Raw genomic sequence first — 22,199 nt, forward strand, 5'->3', positions numbered from 1 at the left:
TCGGTGCGCGTGTGTAATTTTACGACATCGGTGTACATTTTATGGCATTTCATAATTTTGTTTTGCAAACGCAGCTTGCGGAGGGAGAGTTTGTCCTCGAATGGAGTAAAAGGTTGCGAGGTTATCTCTCTCTCTGTCTCTCTGTTAGAAGGCGTTTATTTAACGTTTATGGAAAGAGTGTCAAGTCTAGGCCAGTAGGTTTTCCTACAAGGACGTTAGTTCCTGTTAGCGATTACATTGAGCTTTGGCCTATACAGTCGTCCCTTCGCCAGCCTCTCTTTTTCTCTTTCTCTTCAAGTTAATGAGACCAAGAAAAAAATGCAGTTTGTCATGGTACCGAGAAAACTGCTCTGTTCTCTGTTCCTTCTTCTGTCGTTCAGAGGAATACTATCTCCGACAAACTGAAACTGAAAAACTATTCAAAATGGTCAATTTTAAAGTCTGTTGTAATTCTTTATTACTATAAGCTACATTATTATTAATATGTTAGCAGCTGCTGCAGTTGCGGCTCACTCAGCTCCACTAGCGCGTCCTTCAGGCAGGTCAAAACATGTCATTAAACTAAACATTTTGAAAATAAACCAACCTCTCATATATATATATATATATATATATATATATATATATATATATATACACACACACACACACCAATAAGGTCCCGCTCGTGCCGCCAAAACAGCTCTGACTCGAGGCATGGACTCCACAAGACCTCTGAAGGTGTACTGTGGTATCTGGCACCAAGGTGTTAGCAGCAGATTCTTTAAGTCCTGTAAGATGTGAGGTGGGGCCTCCATGGATCGGACTTGTTTGTCCAGCACATACCACAGATGTTCGATCAGATTGAGATCTGGGGAATTTGAAGGCCAAGTCAACACCTTGAACTCTTTGTCCTGTTCCTCAAACCATTCCTGAACAATTGTAGTGTGGCAGGGTGCATTATACTGCTGAAAGAGGCCACTGTCATTAGGGAATACCTTTGCCATGGAGGAGTGTACTTGGTCTGCAGCAATGTTTAGGTAGGTGGTACGTGTCAAAGTAACATCCACATGAATGCCATGATCCAAGGTTTCCCAGCAGAACATTGCCCAGAGCATCACACTGCCTCCACCAGCTTGCCTTCTTCCCATAGTTCATCCTGCTGCCATCTCTTCCCCACGTAAGCAACGTACATGCACCCAGTCATCCGCATGATGTAAAAGAAAACATGATTCATCAGACCAGGCCACCTTCTTCCATTGTTCCATGGTCCAGTTCTGATGCTCATGTGCCCATTGTAGGCGCTTTTGGCAGTGGACAGGGGTCAGCATGGGCACTCTGACCGGTCTGCAGCTACGCAGCAAGCTCCGATGCACTGTGTGTTCTGACACCTTTCTGTTGTGGTCAGCATGAACTTTTTCAGCAATTTGTGCTACAGTAGCTCTTCTGTGGGATCAAACCAGATGGACTAGTCTTCACTCCCCACTCGCATCAGTGAGCCTTAGGCGCCCATGACCCCATTGCCAGTTCACCGGGTGTCCTTCCTTGGACCACTTTTGATAGGTACTAACCACTGCGTACCGGGAACACCCCCACAATACCCGTTGTTTTGGAAATGCTCTGACCCAGTTGTCTAGCCATCACAATTGGGCCTTTGTCAGGGTCGCTCAGATCCTTACGTTTGCCCATTTTTCCTGCTTCTAGCACATCAACTTCAAGAACTGACTGTTCACTTGCTGCTTAATATATGCCACCCCTTGACATGTGCCATTGTAACGAGACAATCCATGTTATTCACTTCACCTGTTAGTAGTTTTAATGTTATGGCCGATTCATTATTTTTGTAAAATATTATCATGGTGCACTTAAAAACGTTATGGTCCTGTGTTGTAAAAGTCTTGCAAATTTCATATTTGTCATGTTCCTTTAAATACTCAAGGTCCAAGGCAAATTTATGTCTAACTCTCTGTCTTTTCAGTTCCTTTTCATTCAAATCACAGCCTAAAAAAATCTATTTGATGTTATTCTAGTTTTGATCTATAGTGAGAGAACAGATGTCTTTAGCTTTATTTTGCCAATTAAGAACCATATCTTGTGGCTGGTAGCAGTGGCAATGTAATTTACAGAGCAAACAAGTAAACTAGTGTAACCAGTATCATATGCAGCCCTTCCCTAGTTACTCCGGCCACTTATCTGTAGCATACCAGTTTGGTACACCACCCGTCTTGCTACACTGAATGGGTTTTAAGTAAGGTTGAGTCCTGTGTTTTAAATAGGTTCAAGGTTTAATTTTGTGCCAAAAGTTCCAGATAAAATAAGAAAATCCACAAACAAAGTATTTATCATCAAAATGTAAAGAAAATATTTTGCAATTGCAAATAATGAGAAAATTGACGACAAAAATAAATGACAACAAAACAAAATATGGATAGCTACTGAATTGGTTGTAAAAAAAAAAAAAAAAATTTCATTTTCCCATGATGGAGTCCTTTGTTGTATTGGCAGTGTGTTTTGGGTCATTGTCTTGCTGCATGACGAAGTTCGTCCCAATTACAGAAGCATTTCTCTGTAAATTGGCATGTTACCATCATGAGTTACATTATGAATAAAGGTTAGTGAGTCCATTCCAGAAGCAACCATGCAAGCCCAAACCATGACACTACCTCGACCGTGCTTGACCGATGAGCTTGTACGTTTTGGATCATGAGCAGATCCTTTCTTCCTCCACACTTCGGCCATTCCCTCACTTCGGTAGAAGTTAATCTTGGTTCCAGAATTTTTGTAGATCATCTCTATATTTCTTTGCAAATTCCAATCTGGCCTTCTGATTCTTACTGCTGATGAGTGGTTTGCATCTTTTGGTATGGCCTCTATATTTCTGCATTTGAAGTCTTCTTCGAATGGTGGATTGTGATACCTTCACCCCTGCTGACCTGTTTGATGTCTGGTTATTAGTACAACATTCATTTCCTTCTTTTTCAGCACATTCCAAATTGTTATACTGGCTATGCACAATGCTTGTGCAATGGTGTTGACAGATTTTCCATTTCTCTTTTCTCAGCTTCAAAATGGCTTGCTTTTCTCCCACAGACAGCTCTCTGGTCTTCATATTGGTTTATCCTTTTTAACAACAAATGCAGTCTTCACAGGTGAAACTCAGGGCTCAGACCAAGAATAGATATTCAGAGCTATTAATTTTTTACTGCTGATTAACTGCTGGTCTACCATGACATTTAACAGGAAGAAACCTGCCTGTGCCTCCACCCCTTGGTGCAACACTCAGAATGCGGCTTGTGCTTGGTTGTGTTATTTTGCCATGGCTAAATTACTAAATGCAACAATGCATAAAAATCTACTTTGTGTAGCTCAAAGCATATGGGTTTGCATAGATAGAAAAGGTATATTTTGGCCTTAAAGATGTAAGCTTTCGAGTACTGTACATTGTCAGTCACTACAATATGGTGAGAATTCTAGATGAGGTAAAATATAGACTAATGGATACTATGGGGATACTATACTTTATGTGGGCTGAATGGCTGTTGTTTAATTAATGTACTTGATAATGAGGAAATAATTCTTTAATATGTCTTGAGACAAGTGTTAGGGAGGTGTAGGAAAAATCTGGGGGCAGTGGCCCAACCTACCACTCTCCTAAATCTGCACTTGACTCAGATATGATCATTCATATCAAGAAAGAATTAACACATTCATAATTTTTGGTGTGATAGAAGTCAATATACATCATATGTTGTATATATGGAAAAATCATAAGAAATAGAACTAGGGATTGATTAGACTTTAATAAGTCATCTTCAAATAAGTTCTTCAAAAAGTAGAAAAAAAAGGAAAAGATTTTCAATTAGATGTAATAATTATAATATACAAAAAAAAAAAACTGACAAGAATATTTACATACATAAGTGCTCTTGCCCTGAAAAAAATCAGAGTACTTTAACAATAGACATTTCCCCTGTATTTGGAGGAAGAATCAAGTACATGAACAAGATACATGAATTAACATATTTAAATATTTCATATCCATAAGGAAGTGCCTTCGGGGTGCGGGTAGGATGATCAAAATTCTGTACATAGTAAGCTAGAATCTGTGTGGCTGGTATGGAGTCTTTGATTAGTGTGCCTTATTTCAGAATTTGTATGCTGTCCAAGCCCACCGTCAGTCCCTTCCGGGTTACAGATGTCCATATCCTCTCCGCAGATGTAATCAGCAGGAACAGCCTCTGTCCCACTCTCCTTCTGAGCAGTTATTGTATGGCTAGTGTCCATTATGTAGGAGCCTACAAGAGTACTACTTCTACTGCTGAAGTCTGAGCTCCTTGACCCATCACTGGAATGACTGATCGACTTAGTATCAGCATACTCTGTAGCAGCATGGTTCATATATTCGTCATCTGTGTCACTGGAGTCTGTGTGTCCTGCCAGCTCCCTCTTTAGGCTCCGTGCACTGTCCATATATCTCTGGCTCAGCTCCACATCAGGTAAGTAGTTAGCGTGGATCTCTGCCAGCTTCATGTAAATTATGTACCTGGCTTGAAGGCTTCCTCCATCTTCCAGAGCTGCTGCCAGGGCTAAGTGGAAATATCCCATGGCATCAAAAGGATCCTATGGAGTAAGCAAGTGATTTTCATTTGTAAATGCATGGTACAGTAATACCATCCAATGAATCCAGCATCATCATTATTTACAATGGCGTATCATAGCTTATACATGGATTCACTAAAACTCCAGAATTATTGACACCCTTTAAGTGAATAGGCAAGAAAGATTAAATAAATTTTACATATAATGATTTAAACTTTTCATTTAAACTACTACTTACCTTTCTTCTACCAAATAGTACTCTATAAAAACTTATAAGGCAAAATTATTGACGCCCCTAAAAATGAATGAACAAAAAGTGAAAGAAAAAAACCTTTTCAATTTGCTCTTGCATCCAGGAACTCTAATGTTTCTAATGTGAGGCTGTACATATATAAAATCTTGTACAATTCAGGCAATAAGACGGTCAGAGCAATAATAAAAATGAATGAATGAATGTAACAAAAACTTAGGGCAGTTATAAATATAGCAAGAACAGAATACATGAGCCTACTGCAAACCCATTTAAGACAAATCCTCTATTTATAGTTATTACAGATGACATTCTACCACTCTCTTTTCTGATACCGATACTAAAACCACGTTCTGATATAGTCTACCAAACTTAAATTTTTTTTAACTGAAGCACTTCACAGTAAAATTATTTAACAGAAAAATTACTTACACTGTAAATATAATAAAGTATAAATATAATAAAACCAAACCTAAGAAAAGAAAAACATTTCCAGTTCCAAAAAATTTCTTATTCAATTCCAAACTTTGCTATTTGTTACATGATCCTATATCCGAGATCCGATATGTTTTCTCATTGATATGCGTGTCACATTTTTTGCTGGTATCAGCCTGCTACTGATACTGGGTATGGGATCAGTGCCTTCAGTACCTTATACAACATCTTGTGTTTAAGCTCAAATTGTGCATTATGTATTTTTGCTCATTTTTTTTGAAGGGTGATCAGTATCGGACTGATGAAATATCTCAGCATGGCTAGATATCTACCTTTATCTTGTGCAGGGTTAGATCAGCTAGTCTGCAGTAAACTTTAACATAGTAGCGGGCCTCTTCTGCATGTTCCAGTGCAGTGGGAGAGAGGGACAGAGCCTTCAAATAATAATTCTCAGCCATCTCATACTGCTCCAGATTGAAGTAAATTGAGGCCAGGCGATGGTAGGACACCCTCTCATTCAGGCGTACACCTAAAGGAGTGAACAGGAGTACCATAACAGTTCATATCTTCCAGTTGAATGTTGTGGAACAATTATCTCTGCTATGCAATCAAATATAACAAACAAAACCTAGAAAAAAAAATTTTCCTCCTTTTTTTTTTTTTTTTTTTTTTTTTTTGATGTATTGGTTTATTGGCAGTAGGGGGCGGCATAGTGCTGGGTTTGGAAAATAAAGCCATACAGCACCTTCTTTTTGTAAAGGATCCCTTTACCTACCACTTGATGCTTCTTCTTCATACCAAAGCAAAAAACTGGTTAAACATCTCAAATCAAAGCCAGACACTTGCACAATAGTACATTCATGCAGAATGCCAACTGACGTAACAGACTCTGCCAAAACATGAGATGATGAAATTTAAGGAGAAAGTTAGCTTTATTACCAGTTAAGGTGCTGATGTGCACTGCAAGTGTCGCATACTGCAGGGCCTCCTGGTGCTGACCTTCCTTCAGCAGCAATTCAGAGAGCTTACACAAAAGCCTGAACTCTGAATGCACATCCTTAATACATTTTGCAAATGGCAGCCCCCCGTCCTGCACACACAGTTTACACTTTTCACAACCCAGTTAGGGAGAGAAAAATGTAGACAAGCCAACTTCTATGGGCTGCATATTAAAACATTAGCTGATGCTTGAATATTATTAACACATTATTACACATGCTGAGAGGTTGTGGTAGAGCATACTCTAAAAAATGAAACGGCAGCCAGTCGGTGTCTGTGTCCACTGAAGAAGACATCTCCAGCCTCTTCATAAATGTTCATAGCAAAGCATGGATCATTTATCCTTAGAGCTGTCTTTACAGCTGCCTGCAGATGATAGTTTATACAGGCTGTTATTATAACAGATTCACATGAGATATATTTTTTGCTTTATGGGAATACAAAATTACAAATATTAGAGAATGCCTTGCAAGAATTGTTAATACAATAGTACTCATACTAGTAGTGTATTAGTAGTACCACTACATAACATCCTACTCACTTATACCTCACCACTGCCTTTCTCTCACCTGAAGATACATGTCTGCCAATTCATCCTCATGGATCAAGTAGTAGATACGGCCCACCTGTAGCCATGTCTCTGACTCTTCCTGTTTCTTTCCTAAGTCTATGGAAATCCTTAGACTTTGCTTGGTGTAATCCAGAGACTTCAGTGAGGACCTAAAATCATTTTCATCAGTGAAAAGTTTTTTGTTCATCAGTAAAATCAATTTCAGCAGCGATACACTATATGGCCAAAGGTTTGCAGACACCTGACCATCACATTCATTTCAGATTTAGTCCCCCTTTGCTGTTGTAATAACCTCTACTCTCCTAGGAAGGCTTTCCACTAGATTTTGGAGCATGGCTGTGGGGATTTGCCCATTCAGCCACAAGAGCATTAGTGAGGTCAGGCATGGATGTCAGGTGAGAAGGCCTGGGGCACAGTCAGCATTCCAATTAATCCCAAAGGTTTTCAGTGGGGTTGAGGTAACAGCTCTGTGCAGGCCACTTGAGTTCCTCCACAACAACCTTGGCAAACCATGTCTTCATGGAGCTTGGTTTGTGTACAGGGGCAATGTCTTGCTGGAACATGTTTGGGTCTCTTAGTTCCAGTGAAGGTAAAATTGTAATGCTAAAGCATACAGAGACATTCTATGTAATTGTGTGCTTCCAACTTTGTGGCAACAGTTTGGAGAAGACCCAGATATGGGAGTGATGATCAGGTGTCCACAAACTTTTGGCCATATAATGTACGTTCATCCTGAACGTTTTTTTTTATTCAAAGCACAGCTGTAAAAACAGTATGAATTATCATTATACAGAAGTATCCAGCCTAATTTATATATACACAAGTACACAGAAAAACAAAAGGTTTGGTCTGTTAGTCAAAGGTGCACCAAAGGTATTGATGTATAATACTACTAGTAGCAACATAATGCATTATATGAGCCTTAGTCTTGTGTGTCTTACTTCTCAGTGTTAAGTGATAGGTAGAGATTACTGAGAATCTCCAGGTACTCTCCCTCCAGACGTTTATCCTTCATTTCTCTGGAGAGTCCCACACAGTGCTCGTAGTAAATTATACATTGCCCATACAACATTAAGTCAGCATATAGACGACTGAGCACCTTTGCTACAACCATCTGACCTGTAATATAAAATATGAAAGTATTAAAGTTTTATTTGGTCAAATACATAATTTAATTTTTTATTTAGTTTGGGAGGAGATATAAAAATGATAATTAGGAAATTCTAAAGACCCAAAAGGTTGCTTCACTCACTGTGCAGGTTCTTGGCACTGATGGCAATCAGAAGACCCATCTCATAGCACAGCCTAACCTTTTGACTTTCTCCCCTATCTTTGTAGCTTCTACCTAGCCATAGCAGAGTCTGAACATGCTCTTCATCTGAGGGGCTCTCAGAAAGAAACTGGAAAAGGTGCAGAGATCTGAGCAAGAAACTCTCTGCCAGGCCTGGAGCCCCCACTGATAAGGCAAGGCACCCCAGGTTAGCTAGAGCCAGAGCTTCATTATGCTTGTTCCCATTTTCCTGTGAAATCTTGAGAGCACAGTGAAAGTCCCTTGCTGCTTCTCTGACCTTCCCCTGTTTGTGAAGACATAGCGCAAGTAGATTGTGGACCACTCCACGCTGTGTTGGACTGTCTGTTCTGTTCAGTGAGTTAAGAAGAGGTTGCAAAGTAGATTGGGCTCTATCCGGTTCCTCTGAGAGCACTAAGAGCCAGGCCAGCAACACTGATGCCTCAAAGCCCTCCTCCTCATTAATGCCTATCCCTGCCTGAACTGCTTGTTGGGCACAGAGGACTGCCCTTTCCAAAGTTCCATACTGCTGGTAGACACTGGCCAAACTCAGACAAAGATCTCTCTGGGTCTTCAGGTGTTCTCCACGGTTGGCTATAGACAATGCCTGCTGAAGGTAAACTACCACCTGGACTGGGAGCAGAGCAGAGCCATCCTTCCAACGAGGATTCAGTCTGACTGAGTTTTTCAGGAAAAGTTCAATCTTTTGAAAGGCATTATCCAAAGAATGATCCCGACCTGAATCTAGACTGAGAGAGGCTAATGCAAGGTGTGGCAGATACTTCTTGTGGTAGAGCCTGCATAGTATCCAGTTAAGGTCAACTGGCCCTATAGGCCTTCGTTGTTCTGCTGAGAGAGTGAGATTGAGGAACTGAAGTCTTTCCACAAAAGGCAAGGCCTCCTCAATCTTTCTGTTCTGTAAAAATAGACAGAGGATTAGATAGCAAGTCCGTGCCTCAAGTTGCTTATCATTGTCCACAATAGCTTTGAGTAGAATGGGCTTGAGCAATTCAAACTCATCAAGAGAGCAGAAGTTATGCAATGGGAGGCACAGTATAAGAGCACTTGCTTTCTCTAATGTATAAGGCAGCTTGTCTGTCATCTTCTGCTTCAGGTACACAGCTGTAAGGTTGGTATACAGGGCAATCAACAGAGGTTTGTCATTAAAGCCCTCTACAGGGACACTCAGTGCCTCCTCAAAGTAAACTCGAGCCTGTGAGTACTTGAGCTTTTTGGCACACAACCTGCCCAGAAGGAAGCAGGCTCGCCGATGGGCCCACACCATCCTGCCTTTCTTTGCTCCTTCCCGCAAGCTCTCCAGATGCAGGAGCACCTCATCCACCGGAAGACCACCAAAGACTGTGTCCAAGAAGGAGTAGGAGAGGTCATAAAGTGCATGAAAAGAGTCCTGGAAGTGGTCCAGGTTGAGGAGGGTTAAGATGGGGTCAACAAACTCAGCTTCTTCTGTTTCCCAGATGCCTTCATCCATAAAGGGGGGATCTTCCTCATACTCATCCATCTCTCTGAAAGTGTCCTCCAGGCTGAAGGAGAAGGCTTCATGGTCCCTGTCCAGACAACTCTGAGAAGCATAGAAGGAAGGTCGAGGGGAGGAGTGATAGGGTGGGGTATCACTATGTTCCAGTATAACACTCTTCCTGGCATCTACTGGGGTTTTCTGTTCTGGGGGATTATGCAAACATAGTTTATATTTTAGAATTACAGAAGATAGCCAGATGTACACTTTTAATATGTTTTCATAAATCAAGGTAAACAGATTACCTTGCTTTGGTTGGTTTCTAATATAGGTAAAATCTGAGTCATCCAGTCTGTCTGTAAGTAAGTCAAATATTTTAGTCAAAGTTGCATTAAAATTAAAGCCATGTCCACCTAAACAATGTCAAGCATGTCCCAGACAAATGGTATCAGTGTTTCCTACCTAATCTGTAAACAGTGCTGATGTCAGTGGAGAAGAGTTTGTCCAACAGACCAGTGTGGCACTGCTCAACGCATGGGTTAAACTGCGAGAGAGCCACTCTCTCCTCCTCACTCAGAAAGACCAATTGTCCACTGCTATGAGGACACAACAAAGGCAACATTATCAACCACATTACTCCCATTCTGAACGCTTCATCACCTCATTGCATAACTACACTCCACCCTTCCAATAGCCAGCAACACAGAAACAGATTCAGGTAAGGTCAACTGGAAAATATCATGATAATTGTATTCATGTGAGTCAGACAATTTTTTATTTTGTTTTGATGGTCTATAGAGTCAAATATTTTACAATTTTAGGAAGGGATGCCCATTAGAAATAATGTAACATGAATGTACACTCACCATCCCACTTTATTAGGGACACCAGAACACCTGCACGTTCATGCAGTTATCTAATCAGCCAGTCTTATGGCAGCAGAGCAATGCAAAAAAATCATGCAGATACAGGTCAAGAACAGTGAAAGTGTGATCTCTGTGATTTTAACTGTATATGGATGTTGTTACCAGAAGGGCTGGTTTGAGTATTTCAGAAACTGCTGATCCCCTGGGATTTTCACACACAACAGTCTCTAGAGTTTACACATAATGGTGTAAAAACAAAAAAACACTGAGTGAGCAACAGTGCTGTGGGTAGAAACGCCTTGTTGATAAGAGAGGTCAAAGGAAAATGGCCAGATTGGTTTGAGCTGCCAGGAACTATATAGTAACTCATATAAGCACTCTTTACAACCATGGTGAGCAGAAAAGCATCTTGGAACACGCAACACATCGACCTTGAGGTGTCAACAACAGCAGAAGACCAGAAGTTGTCCTCAGATTACTGTTCTTGGCTGACAGGAGTAGAACCTGATGTGGTCTCCTGCTGTTGTAGCCTATCCACCTCAAGGTTTGACGTATTGTGCACTCTGAGATGCTTTTCTGCTCACCATGGTTGTAAAGAGTGCTTGAGTTACTATAGACTTCAGCTTCAGACTTCAGCTCAAACCAGTCAAGTCATTCTCCTCTGAGTCACACCCTCTGCTCACAGGATGTTTTTTGTTTTTCACACCATTCTGTGTAAACTCTAGAGATTGTTGTGTGTGAAAATCCCAGGAGATCTGGAGGTTCTGAAATACTCAAAATAGCCCATCCGGCACCAACATCCATGCCATGGCTGATGTAACAGAGATCACACTTTTTCCCCATTCTGATGTTTGATGTGAACATTACCTGAAGCTCTTGACCAGTATCTGCATGATTTTGTGCATTGCGCTGCTGCAACATGATTGCCTGATTAGATAACTGCAAAAGTACAGTTGTTCCTAACAATGTGGATGTTCAGTGTATGTTTTGATTTTATATATTTGTTTCTTACAGTGGTTTGACATTTTCAGGTCTCACGTGGGCCATGTGGACAAATCCTATCTGTCCACTAGTGAGGTGTCTCCCAATGAACGTGTTCAGTGAGCTAATAAGCAAGCCTTCAACCTCTATCAGATCTCCTTGTCTGAAGTGCAGTTCATCTTTAACCACTGGGTAATGGTCCACTACTGCTACACAAGTTCCTGTTACTGGAGACAGAAGAAAGAAAGCACTCTAAAAGTCTTTGTATGTTCACAGAACAAATCATTATATGACTTAATCATAGTACTAGATCTCACACACTCACCTATACGTTGGTCACTTTGTCCTTTTGTGGATGAAAACCCTCCTGCATTGCCATGGTACTTCCTAAGAAACCACCTTTAAAACACAATGGATTTATTCTGTTCAACCAATATAGAAATTGTGAACTAAAAATTAAAGTAACATTGTTAATACTATTCAATACATAAAACCCATACATTACTCCAGAATTGATAATATCTCATTGCCTGTAGAGGTTGATGGTTCAGCACTGATTTAATGGAACCATATCATGTCTAATTGGGGACTGTCAATGTCACTCACTGGTAAAAAGGGTAGGGCAGAGGCTGCATTGCATGAACAGGCACTAGGCCATGTTGACCGGTAGACAGTAGTGTTCCCTCCCACATGGACTGCTGTCCAATATCCTTCACCATAACAAGGTCATTCTTCTTGTAGACCAATTCGTCTTCTTCCTCTATACACTGCTCACTGTTAACCAGAGCTTTAGCAAAGAATGAACCTACAACCAAGCACAATACAACACCACAGATTAATTTACACTTCAGACTGTTTCCCATGTTACCTTTCTATATGTCATTAATTTGTCCTATGATTTTCACCATTTTATTATCCTTCTTCTGTCAGGGATTCTGACAGTTTCACAAGTAAATTATACTATTATTGATGCATATGTTTTCCTTTCACATCCTATTTATTTATTTGTTAGTTAGTTTGTTTTTTTATCTACATAAGAGTAGTATTTATTATTAACCTGCTATGATCTTTGGTTGTTCTGAAACAAGTACCTAATTTACATGTATAATTGAATAAATGTCCACACTCTTTACTGACAAAGTCTGTTTAGTAGTAGGCCTGGGATAACAGTGTGTGTTTTCCTAATTCTATTAACAAATTGAAAGTTGCTTTTAGCATGACATCAGACGGATGCATAAACAATGTTGCGAGAATGATTTCAGTAGACACAACAGAGCTATGTTTGCTCACATTTACACACAGCAGAGCAACATGTTGCGACTACCAACAAGACAGAAAAGATTACCTCTCTTCCTGAAAACCTTGAGCGGTTATTGTGTCTCAATGTATTGTTTTGAACCATATTTACGTTTGCATTGATTGGCTTAGAAAAACCTTTATTTCATTTAGAAAGACAAGTCTTACAATGCTGGTAGAATAGGGCAGTATTGATTGGTCTCTTACCTTCTTGAAGTAGGAGCCCCAGATAGAGTGTGGCTAGGTGTTCCTCATCTACCGTCACACAAATCTCCACATCACTGAGCAAAAGAGGGTCCAGCCAGAAAGACTGGTCACACAGGAAGTTCTCCAAGCACCTTGCTACATATCCTGAGACACCAACACCAAGATCACATATAGTGTTAGATCAGTGTTTCTGGGTAGCATATAAGCATATTATGGTGCATCTTGCTTGAGTGCATGTGCTGGCTCACCTAAAGCCAGGTATGTGGAGAACTTCCAGATTTCCTCCACTGTCTTAAAGGTAATAACAAAATGGTCTTTTTCAGCATGTACTGAAACCAAGCGTGCAGAAAGATCCTGTAAACAGAGGACCGAGAATCATTGGGAATGATTGAGTACTGTGAAAAGGCAGCTATTCTCTATTTGTTTGTATTTACACAGATATTTTAAAAAGCTTACTTTAAAAAGCTGAATAACATCTTGGCTGTTGCTCTCTACGACCCTTAGTCTAGTGCGCAGTGCCTCCTGCAGCACACTGTCCGGCTCCAAATTGGAGCGCTTTCTCCCACTGAACAGCAATATCACATCTGGACCACATTGAAGTAAACGAAGCAGATTTTTAGAAGACAAAAGCCTATTGTTTATTAACATAGATGGCCTAAACAGGTAAAGCATGACAAAGAATGCATAAAAGGAAATATAACATCTATTTATAGCCACAGTGTTATGTCTTGCGCTGACAGTAGAGTCCTCTTTGTGGATGAAAAATTCTACTATACTGGCCTACCTCTGACAGGATATGATTAGACTGAGTGCAGACATTAGAGTTGTCTGAAAGAGCATTAGCTCTGACAGTTTGCTGAATCAGGCCTGCCATTAATGTCCATTATGGAAGCTTTTCCACTCTGGTCTATATGGCAGTGGAAATCTTGATGCAAATACCTGAAGAGAAGTGATCTCCTACAGCCAAGGAGACATTGCTGAGAGCTTCCTTCCTCTTCCAGTAATTCTCACCAGTGATCCCCTCACCCTCCACCTCAGCCTCTGTTTCCACTTCCTCATCTCCTGTGCCAAACAGAGGAAAGCTCCCTTAGTACAAGAAAGAAAAAACTTCGTCTTTGCACTGAATGTAACTGCATAAGATCTTGACAGCAATTGTTAGGTGACTTGGTAATCAACAAATTTATGTCTCTCAAAGTTGACAGGTTAATGACAAGTTAATTTTACAGAAAAAGTCTGTTGAATAAATTGTTGGTACCAACATTATAGATCTCATCAAATTCAACGGAAATGGATCTTCACACACTTGGGCACATTTGTTTTTGTACTAATCTTATCACAGCTGGTTCACTGTTTTATACTGAGAAAAAGCAGAAAATTGATTATAGTATCATAGTTGCTCTACAAATATCTGTCAGATGGTGCTTTTCTTTTTCAGAATGAATATAACTTTCCCAGTATTATAAAATGTACAGCAGATGTCGAAACAATTATATAGTACATAGTACATCACATACGGAAGGTTCGGCCTATAAACTCAGATTATGATGTTATATTGTGTAGCAAGTAATAAATTAATTAAATTATATATCAGTGCAACAAATTCCATTTCATAAAAAGAAAGGGTTTCACTTTTAGATAAAACCTAACCTTGTTTTTCTTACCAGTGGCCATGACATCATTTCCTGGAAAGAGCTCATTGGCTCTTGTTAGTGCATATGGGGGCTCTTCCCATAACGTATTGAGCTCAGGAGTTGATATATCTATGGAAAGGGCAGTGGAGGTTTTTGTTAGAGGTTAAAGCAGATTAAATGTGTAAAAACTGAAGGGACCATTTAGAAACAAACAAAAAATTAAGGAAAAAAAGGTGATTTCATAGCACATCTAGATGGGTATGAAAATAGCATCTTGACACTTTCAAAGGATAGACGCACACATTAGACATTATATACTCAGAAGATGCATGCACTCTGGTCAATCAATATAGGCGCCATTAGTTTCCATCATAATCAGTGCAATCTTAACCTGCACTGCAAATCTGTGCCATTCTGGGTTTTGCAATCACTCAGTGATTTGTAATCAGTTGTTCTATATGGAATAGCTATACTGATATGATCTATGCAATCACAAATTTAATTATACTGACTATTGTTAATGCATGAGTAAAAATCAAACAAGTTTCATTAATGACACCAACAAGACCAAATCTTTGTTAGAGCCTTCACAACGCAATATTAGTTTTAATCACTGGGAAGAAGCACAATATAGACAGAAGAGCACATACATGCCTAAGCAAATGCCTTAGCATTACCTTCATTGGTTGGTCTATTACCCATATTTCATGGAAATGAACTGATGTCTGCCTGTGTAAGTTCCATTTCATTGCAAAAATTTATGGGACCAACCTGAAAGCAAGAAGCAGTTTCTCAGACACGGAGCTGGACAGCAGCAGCATGCCATGATGTGGACAACAAACTCGCTTACTCCACAGATAAATGTCTCCCATTCAAAGAAAGATCCACTTAAACTGTGCTGGGTATTAGCCAGCGGAATAGCTAATTAGAAAGTCTCCTTTTCTATTTACTATTTTTTCGTTTCATTAATCTTACTCTCTTTGCATCCATCTGCATTTTTGAGCATTTAGTCTACTCTTTAACTTCTCTGTTCTCTGCATCTGACTCTTTCACCCTCTCTCTCTGGCTGGTCTGCAAATGTAATATACAAAGAGCGTGTTGCTGCTGGTATGCTTGTGTGGGTTGGTCAGTGGCTCTTTATCCCAGGGGGGGGCTTCTGCAAAGTAAGTATTCTGCCCCTGAATGTCCTACAAACATGAACAAAAGACCACTGCCAAACAGTCAGTGTCTTTATAATTATATAATTATAATGTCTTTATATCCCTGGATGTTTGCCATTTTTTTCTAATTGTGTTTCTCCTCCTTTCTAATTCTCTGTAGTTTTCCTGTCTGGGTGAACAGTATTTAGGCTGACAGCTCCACATTGTCCATGCCAGGATGTCTGGCTGTGCTATGGGCTCAGCAGTCCTGATGCCAACAGATCCAGATTATTTTCACCCAATTTCCTTTGTAAACTTCCAGCAGGAAGGGATGAGAGGAACAAGCCAGCTCTCCAGCATCACCTAGTGGCTTTAGTACACTGTAAATGGAGGTTTTATTCTATGTGCATCGTAAGAGCAACTGCACAAAGCAGCTGTGTATATGTCTAGAAGAGCATCTCACACATTATGTGTAATAGCATTCTACTGTCATAATCTAATAATACACGATTAATCATAAGGTGTTAGTTGTTAGTCATTTTAGTGTTATGATTATGCTTTATTAAACAAAATGTCTTAAAAGTCTGTTATAAATCATATGTCCATTTGTTAGAGTGGGGATGTGTGTCACTGTCCATGAATAGAGAGGGAAAGCCTGTAACTTGAGTATGGGGCATGGGCACTAAGTTTAGAATATCTCCCATGCCGGCCAGAAAGACCAGCACACAAGTTCGTAGAGGCTAACAAATAAAAAAAAAAAATGTGATCACCAAGAGACAGAGATAAAGGCAGGTCAGAGAGTGTAAAAAATGGAGAATAATAGAGTAAACAAAAAGAACTGAGATGAAAGAGAAAAATGAAAGTGTATCCTGCACTACCATCTGAGACAAAAATTAAATACAGCACAACCTCAACACTGCCATTAAGTTCAACCAAACCATAAGCACATGAATGTAGATAGATAAGGACACTCAATCACAGCTGTAATGCCATCTTGCTATTAGATAAACCCACTGTTGTCACACTACCTCTGTCCTGCTGGTTCCTGCCGGTGTGTTCGTCCATCATAGGAGTGCCAGTATGTTTTCAGCACGGGGAGCAAGGACTCTCCCCTCACCCACACAGTTCTAAAACTGAAACTCTCATGGTTCTCTTAAAAGCCGCTGTAGAGCAGTGTGTGTGTCGTTGTTGCATGCATCTGAAGAGAAGACAGACACTACACAGAGGAAGTATATAAACTCCACCTCTAAATATCACTCCCTTTCTCTCTCTCTGTCACTGTTTCGCTCTCCTTCTGCCTCTGTCAGTATCTCACTTATCAACTCTGAGCACTCTGTGTGTGTGTGTGTGTGTGTTTTGCTAACTGCGCTGTTGGAGTTCTCAGGTAGTGAAAGTGGAGGAAAACAAACCAAATGACAACATTTAAGAACAATTCAAACAGATTTTTACCCATAAAATAAAATCTTTTCCTCATTCCTTCATTATATCCCCTACTATTTAACAATCCAATGCCTATAGAGCATGTGAGAAGGAATGGCACAGGTTTTCTACAGCTAGTAGTAAAGCAATCCATCTGGTTTGACTTGTTCTCTGTGCATAATAACCAAAGCACCTATGGCATTACAGTCATACTTCTTCTTCTTACTCACATTCTGAAGGTTCCCTATCTGTCCAGACCCACGCCTTGTTACAGTAGCATTCCAATCCTGCTTTTAAGTCCTTTTGCTTTTGTTTTAATTATTTTTTAAATGATATTTCAATATCATATGCCCCTTTTCAAAGCATCAAAACTGTGAGTTTCCGTCTCGTGTTCCTTGGACTACGCCAGTTTTAAAGACTGACCTCTGGCTGCAAAATTCCTGTGCTTTATGACTCCATATCTCTGTAGAGTAGATAATAGACTGTGCTCTGGCACTGCTATAGTCATTTCTTGCATTTCCCTGCTGGTTAAAAGTAAACCATGGAACAGGTTATGTATTCTGAGGTTTCTTGGTAAGCCATTAGAAATGTTCCCTTTAGCAGAGAGGACAAAATCATGTGACTGGCTGCTTGGCCTGAGAGATCATGCAATCTCTTGCCCTGTTGTGAATTAGATATCGCAACCCTGAGGCTAAAATTCACTCACTCACTCACTCGCACACACATATATACATACATACATACACACAGACACAGAGATGGCTCAGATCAGCTGGATGATGGGATTATGCAACTACTTATAGAACTACAATTCACATATATCATGGTGACCAACAATGTATAGAGATGCCTAAATACAACTACATTACAAATACATTGTCTAAATACTTAGTCATTAAAAAGATTTTGTGGTGTTACTGCCTAAGACTTTTGCACAGTACTGTACTGTGTACAGTTGAGTCCATAAGTATTTGGACAGTAACACAATTTTTGTAATTTTGCCTCTGTACACCACCATAGTGGATTTGAAATGAAGCAATCAAGATGTGATTGAAGTGTACACTTACAGCTTTAATTCAAGGGGTTTAACAAAAAATATTGCATTAACCGTTTAGGAATTACAGCCATTTTTACATAGTCCCTCCATGTTTACAGGCTCAAAAGTAACTGGAGAAACTAACATAATCATAAATATTAGGATTATTATTAATACTTGGATGCATGGAAACCATGGACATCACCAAATGCTGAGTTTCCTCTCTTGAGATTCTATGATATGGACCCGGCAGTAAAAACAGTCCCCTCTGAAAGTATTGGAACAGCAAGGCCAATTCTTTTTTTTTTTTTTCTTTTTTTTTGCTATACACTGAAGACATTTAGGTTTGAGATCAAAAGATAAATATGAGACAATAGATCAGAATTTTAGCTTTCATTTCTGGATATTTACATCAAGATTTGTTAAACAACTTAGAACACTGAAACTTTTGTTTGAATACATACATTTTTCAAATGATCAGAAATATTGGAATATGTGACTAACAGGTGTTTCTTGTCGCTCTATTAGACTGAATGTTTAAACAATTAATAGCTACTCATAATAACTCATAATAGCTAATGTCTACTCATGGTTTGAGCCCTGGGTTTCACCTGTGAAGACTGCATTTGTTGTTAAAAAGGATGACCAACATCAAGACCAGAGAGCTGTCTATGGGATAAAAGCAAGCAATTTTGAAGCTGAGAAAGGAGGGAGGGAGGGAAAATTGATCAGAGCCATTGCACAAGCATTGGACTTAGCCAGTACAACAATTTGGAATGTCCTGAAAAAGAAAGAAACCACTGGTGTACTAACAACCAGACATCGAACAGGATGGCCAACTAAAACAGCAGCAGTTGGTGACAGAAACATTTTAAGAGCTGTGAAGAAAAACCCAAAAACAACACTCCACAGGGCAGGGGTAAAGATATCACAATCCACCGTTCAAAGAAGACTTTGAGAGCAGAAATATAGAGGCCATACCACAAGATGCAAACCGCTCATCAGCAGTAAGAATCAGAAGGCCAGTTTGGAATTCACAAAGAAATCCAGAGATGAGCTACAAAACTTCTGGAACAAAGATTAACCTCTACCAAAGTGAAGGAAAGGCCAAAGTGTAGAGAAAGAAAGGATCTACTCATGATCCAAAACATACAAGGTCATCGGTCAAGCACCGTGGAGGTGGTGTTATGGCTTGGGCTTGCATGGCTGCTTCTGGAATGGACTCACTAACCTTTATTGATGATGTAACTCATGATGTAGCAGCAGAATGAATTCAGAAGTCTAACTGAGAGAAACATGTCATGCAGGAAGACAATGACCCAAACTTAAAATCCACCAAAGGCACCATGTTCTAATTTGTTTAGATGTACATATCAGGAAATGAAAGCTGAAATTCTATTCTGTTCTTAAAAGTTGAAATTCTCATATTCAACTTTTGGTCTAAAACCCAAATGTCTTCAGTGTATAGCAAAACAAAAGAACTAGCCTTGCCATTCCAATACTTTTGAAGGGGACTGTGTACACATATAGTACTGTGCAAAAGTCTTAGGCACCCTTATTTTTAATATAATATAAATTTTCTTATACATGTTTATTTTATTACTTCTGCATTATTGAGTCAGTACAAAAACATTTTAGAGTTCCAAGCATTTAATGTTTCCAAGCATTTAATGTTTAAATTTCCAAACATTTACAAAAAATTTCATGTTACAGATAAAATGTTTGTATGCCAGTAAGGAAAGTAACATACACTACTTTTCAGACAAAACAGAAGCTTTGACTGCTCTTGACTGTTTGTTAAAAAAATCACAAAATCACAAGGAATGGCAAGCTTCAGAGCTGCGAAAGGATGTTACTATAAATGAAGTTCAATGACAGGCCAGCTGAGGAGTTTGCCACAGGGCTAGAGATGAGAAAGGAGTTCAGGGGGTACCATTCCATTGCTTGTGTGTTCTAATGCCCGGAAGACTAGTTTCCTGTTGTTTAGGGTTCTGTCATATTTCAACAGAATGGCAAATCATGTGCCCTGCAAAAACACTCAGCCTTTCCAATAAAAACAGACATTGTACATGCTGGCTACATCACATGGCTATATCTAGGCAGGTTTAAAAATATCATCCACTTATGATTATTACCATGATATAAATAAGTTTTTAAAATAATAAATGTCATTATGGGATATTTCATTGATGTAGTCCAGATAAGAAATCACCACAGTGTCTGTCTTTGACACTAGCCTTTTGGCCCTGTCAAAATGTGAGAATGTAGATGGAATATGCATAGTCAGGCAGTGAATGAGGCAGTGTGAGAGGGAGGCAATGGCTCTCATATCCCTCCATTGTCCTGTTTCCTCTCTTCCTGACATTCTTTGTTTTCTTCGAGACTGTGGATACATTGTGGAACAGAGTCACAGAGACTTCATACAATATATAGAGAAAGGCAGCAGAATAGCTGCATCCTGTTGAAAACTGTCATAGTAGTCTGACTGTCTCCACAGAAGGAAAAAGAGGTGCTGATCATTCTAAATCAAGACTAAAATACTACATATTATTAATAACAAAGAGGCCATTGTGATTGAGCCATTTTTAAAGTCAGATCTGGGGCCTTTCATTACTTTTCTAGGCTTGTATCTGTTCTTGTACTAAGATAGTTATTTCTGCTTGTATAAAACAGTAGAGAACAACAGAGGAAGAATTAGACTATAGTACGCAAACAATACACATGATGAACTTTAAATTGAAATGTGGTAAAACACTGCCCTCTGGCGTATACTGGACGTAACAGAGCTAGGGGCTGCTGTGCATTCAGTACTATCTCATACAACGATCAGCCATAACCTGCCTAATATTATGTAGGTCACCCTTGTGCCCCCATTGAGGCATCCTCTGATCCATTGAGGCATGGACTCCACAGCCCCATAGATTTTGGAGCAGCACTGCTTCCATAAAGTAAAGTTCTTCTAATAAGTTTATTGTTGCACTTGCAATTTAAGAAATCCATTCTTCCTATCATCAGACGAGGTGGTTCTTCCTTTCCAGTGAGTATTGTATTGAGGATTTGATAAGGTGAAGAAGTTGAACTGAAATGCCATTAAAACACAATCGTCTGTTCAGCACATTTTCCTTCTTGGCCTTTGACTGTGACTGATGTCACTTCCAAATACAAACACGCTACATAGTATTACTCCCACCCCCACACTGATTGTCAGGTTTCTGTGCAAGGGATCGGAAATGCAAATGCGAAGGGAATTGCAATTCTATTTAATTTTGGCAGGCTCCATACGAGACGCACAGGAAATGAAATAGCAAACGGGGTAATAGCTATTGCTATTTCGATATGACAGGGACATGACACTGTAAATGGACTTTGCTTTTCCATTTGAAATTTGGCAGACTTTGTACATTTGTGTAAACGAAAATGCAAACGGTAATACACGATTTGCATTTTCAGTTGAATTATGTCACAATTTATATGTGTACAAATAGAAAATGCAATTTGCAATTAGTTTTGAAAATTGTCCAGAAAATACTTCCATACTCCTGGTCAGGATACTGAAAATGAATTTAATTTGTCATGTTGTCATTACCCATCTATATTTTGTTTTACTGAACAATGTGTATGTCGAATCATATCACCATCGAAGACTGTAATATATGTTTGCAACTGTGGACTAAACTTAAATAGACAGCGAGAGGAGAGTCGGAATTTGCCACTGCATGAATGGGATGCCTACAGCAGACTGTAGTAATACAGTAGTAATAATTTTGCATGTTAACTGTTCGGTTCTTCTTCTAGTCAGTGATGATAAAAAAAAAGAAATCAAAACAAAAGCAGTTTTCTCATGCTGTCTATTTTTTCCGACACTCACAAAGTCGTAACCACTGCCTCCAAACTTGTACGCACGAGCTTCCGAGGAGGAGGCCGCAAACAACACTTGTGTTTCCGAGTGTTAATTGCAACATTGTGGTGGTGTTCATGTGCACTCACCTTGTAATTACGATATTTCCGACAGGACCTCATAATAATCTG

General features: G+C 39.5%; 1 protein-coding gene across 15 annotated transcripts; it reads right to left on the reverse strand.

Annotated features, from left to right (window-relative positions):
• Window positions 1-3,760: 3,760 nt before the first annotated feature.
• sh3tc2 (SH3 domain and tetratricopeptide repeats 2) lies at window positions 3,761-17,597 on the reverse strand. 15 transcript variants are annotated; one of them, XM_034306003.2, is made up of 19 exons: window positions 17,365-17,597; window positions 16,744-16,913; window positions 14,607-14,705; window positions 13,885-14,031; window positions 13,402-13,529; window positions 13,194-13,299; window positions 12,946-13,089; window positions 12,049-12,247; window positions 11,768-11,841; window positions 11,474-11,669; window positions 10,058-10,191; window positions 9,901-9,951; window positions 8,086-9,801; window positions 7,775-7,952; window positions 6,832-6,982; window positions 6,506-6,628; window positions 6,203-6,353; window positions 5,596-5,792; window positions 3,761-4,599 (listed from the first exon to the last, which is right to left on the reverse strand). In XM_034306003.2, exons 2-19 carry the CDS (start codon window positions 16,781-16,783, stop codon window positions 4,054-4,056), a joined length of 4,380 nt encoding a protein of 1,459 aa, XP_034161894.1. In that variant the 5' UTR covers window positions 16,784-16,913; window positions 17,365-17,597; the 3' UTR covers window positions 3,761-4,053. The 15 variants fall into 15 exon arrangements, with proteins under 15 accessions (XP_034161894.1, XP_034161897.1, XP_053091608.1 ...); XM_034306006.2 differs by lacking the exon at window positions 17,365-17,597 and adding an exon at window positions 15,254-15,347 and having other exon boundaries at window positions 16,744-17,326; XM_053235633.1 differs by lacking the exon at window positions 17,365-17,597 and adding an exon at window positions 15,254-15,347 and having other exon boundaries at window positions 13,885-14,004; window positions 16,744-17,325.
• Between the last annotated feature and the right edge of the window lie 4,602 nt (window positions 17,598-22,199).

Source organism: Pangasianodon hypophthalmus, chromosome 7 (genome assembly GCF_027358585.1).
Source record: "Pangasianodon hypophthalmus isolate fPanHyp1 chromosome 7, fPanHyp1.pri, whole genome shotgun sequence".
Lineage (NCBI taxonomy): Eukaryota > Metazoa > Chordata > Actinopteri > Siluriformes > Pangasiidae > Pangasianodon > Pangasianodon hypophthalmus.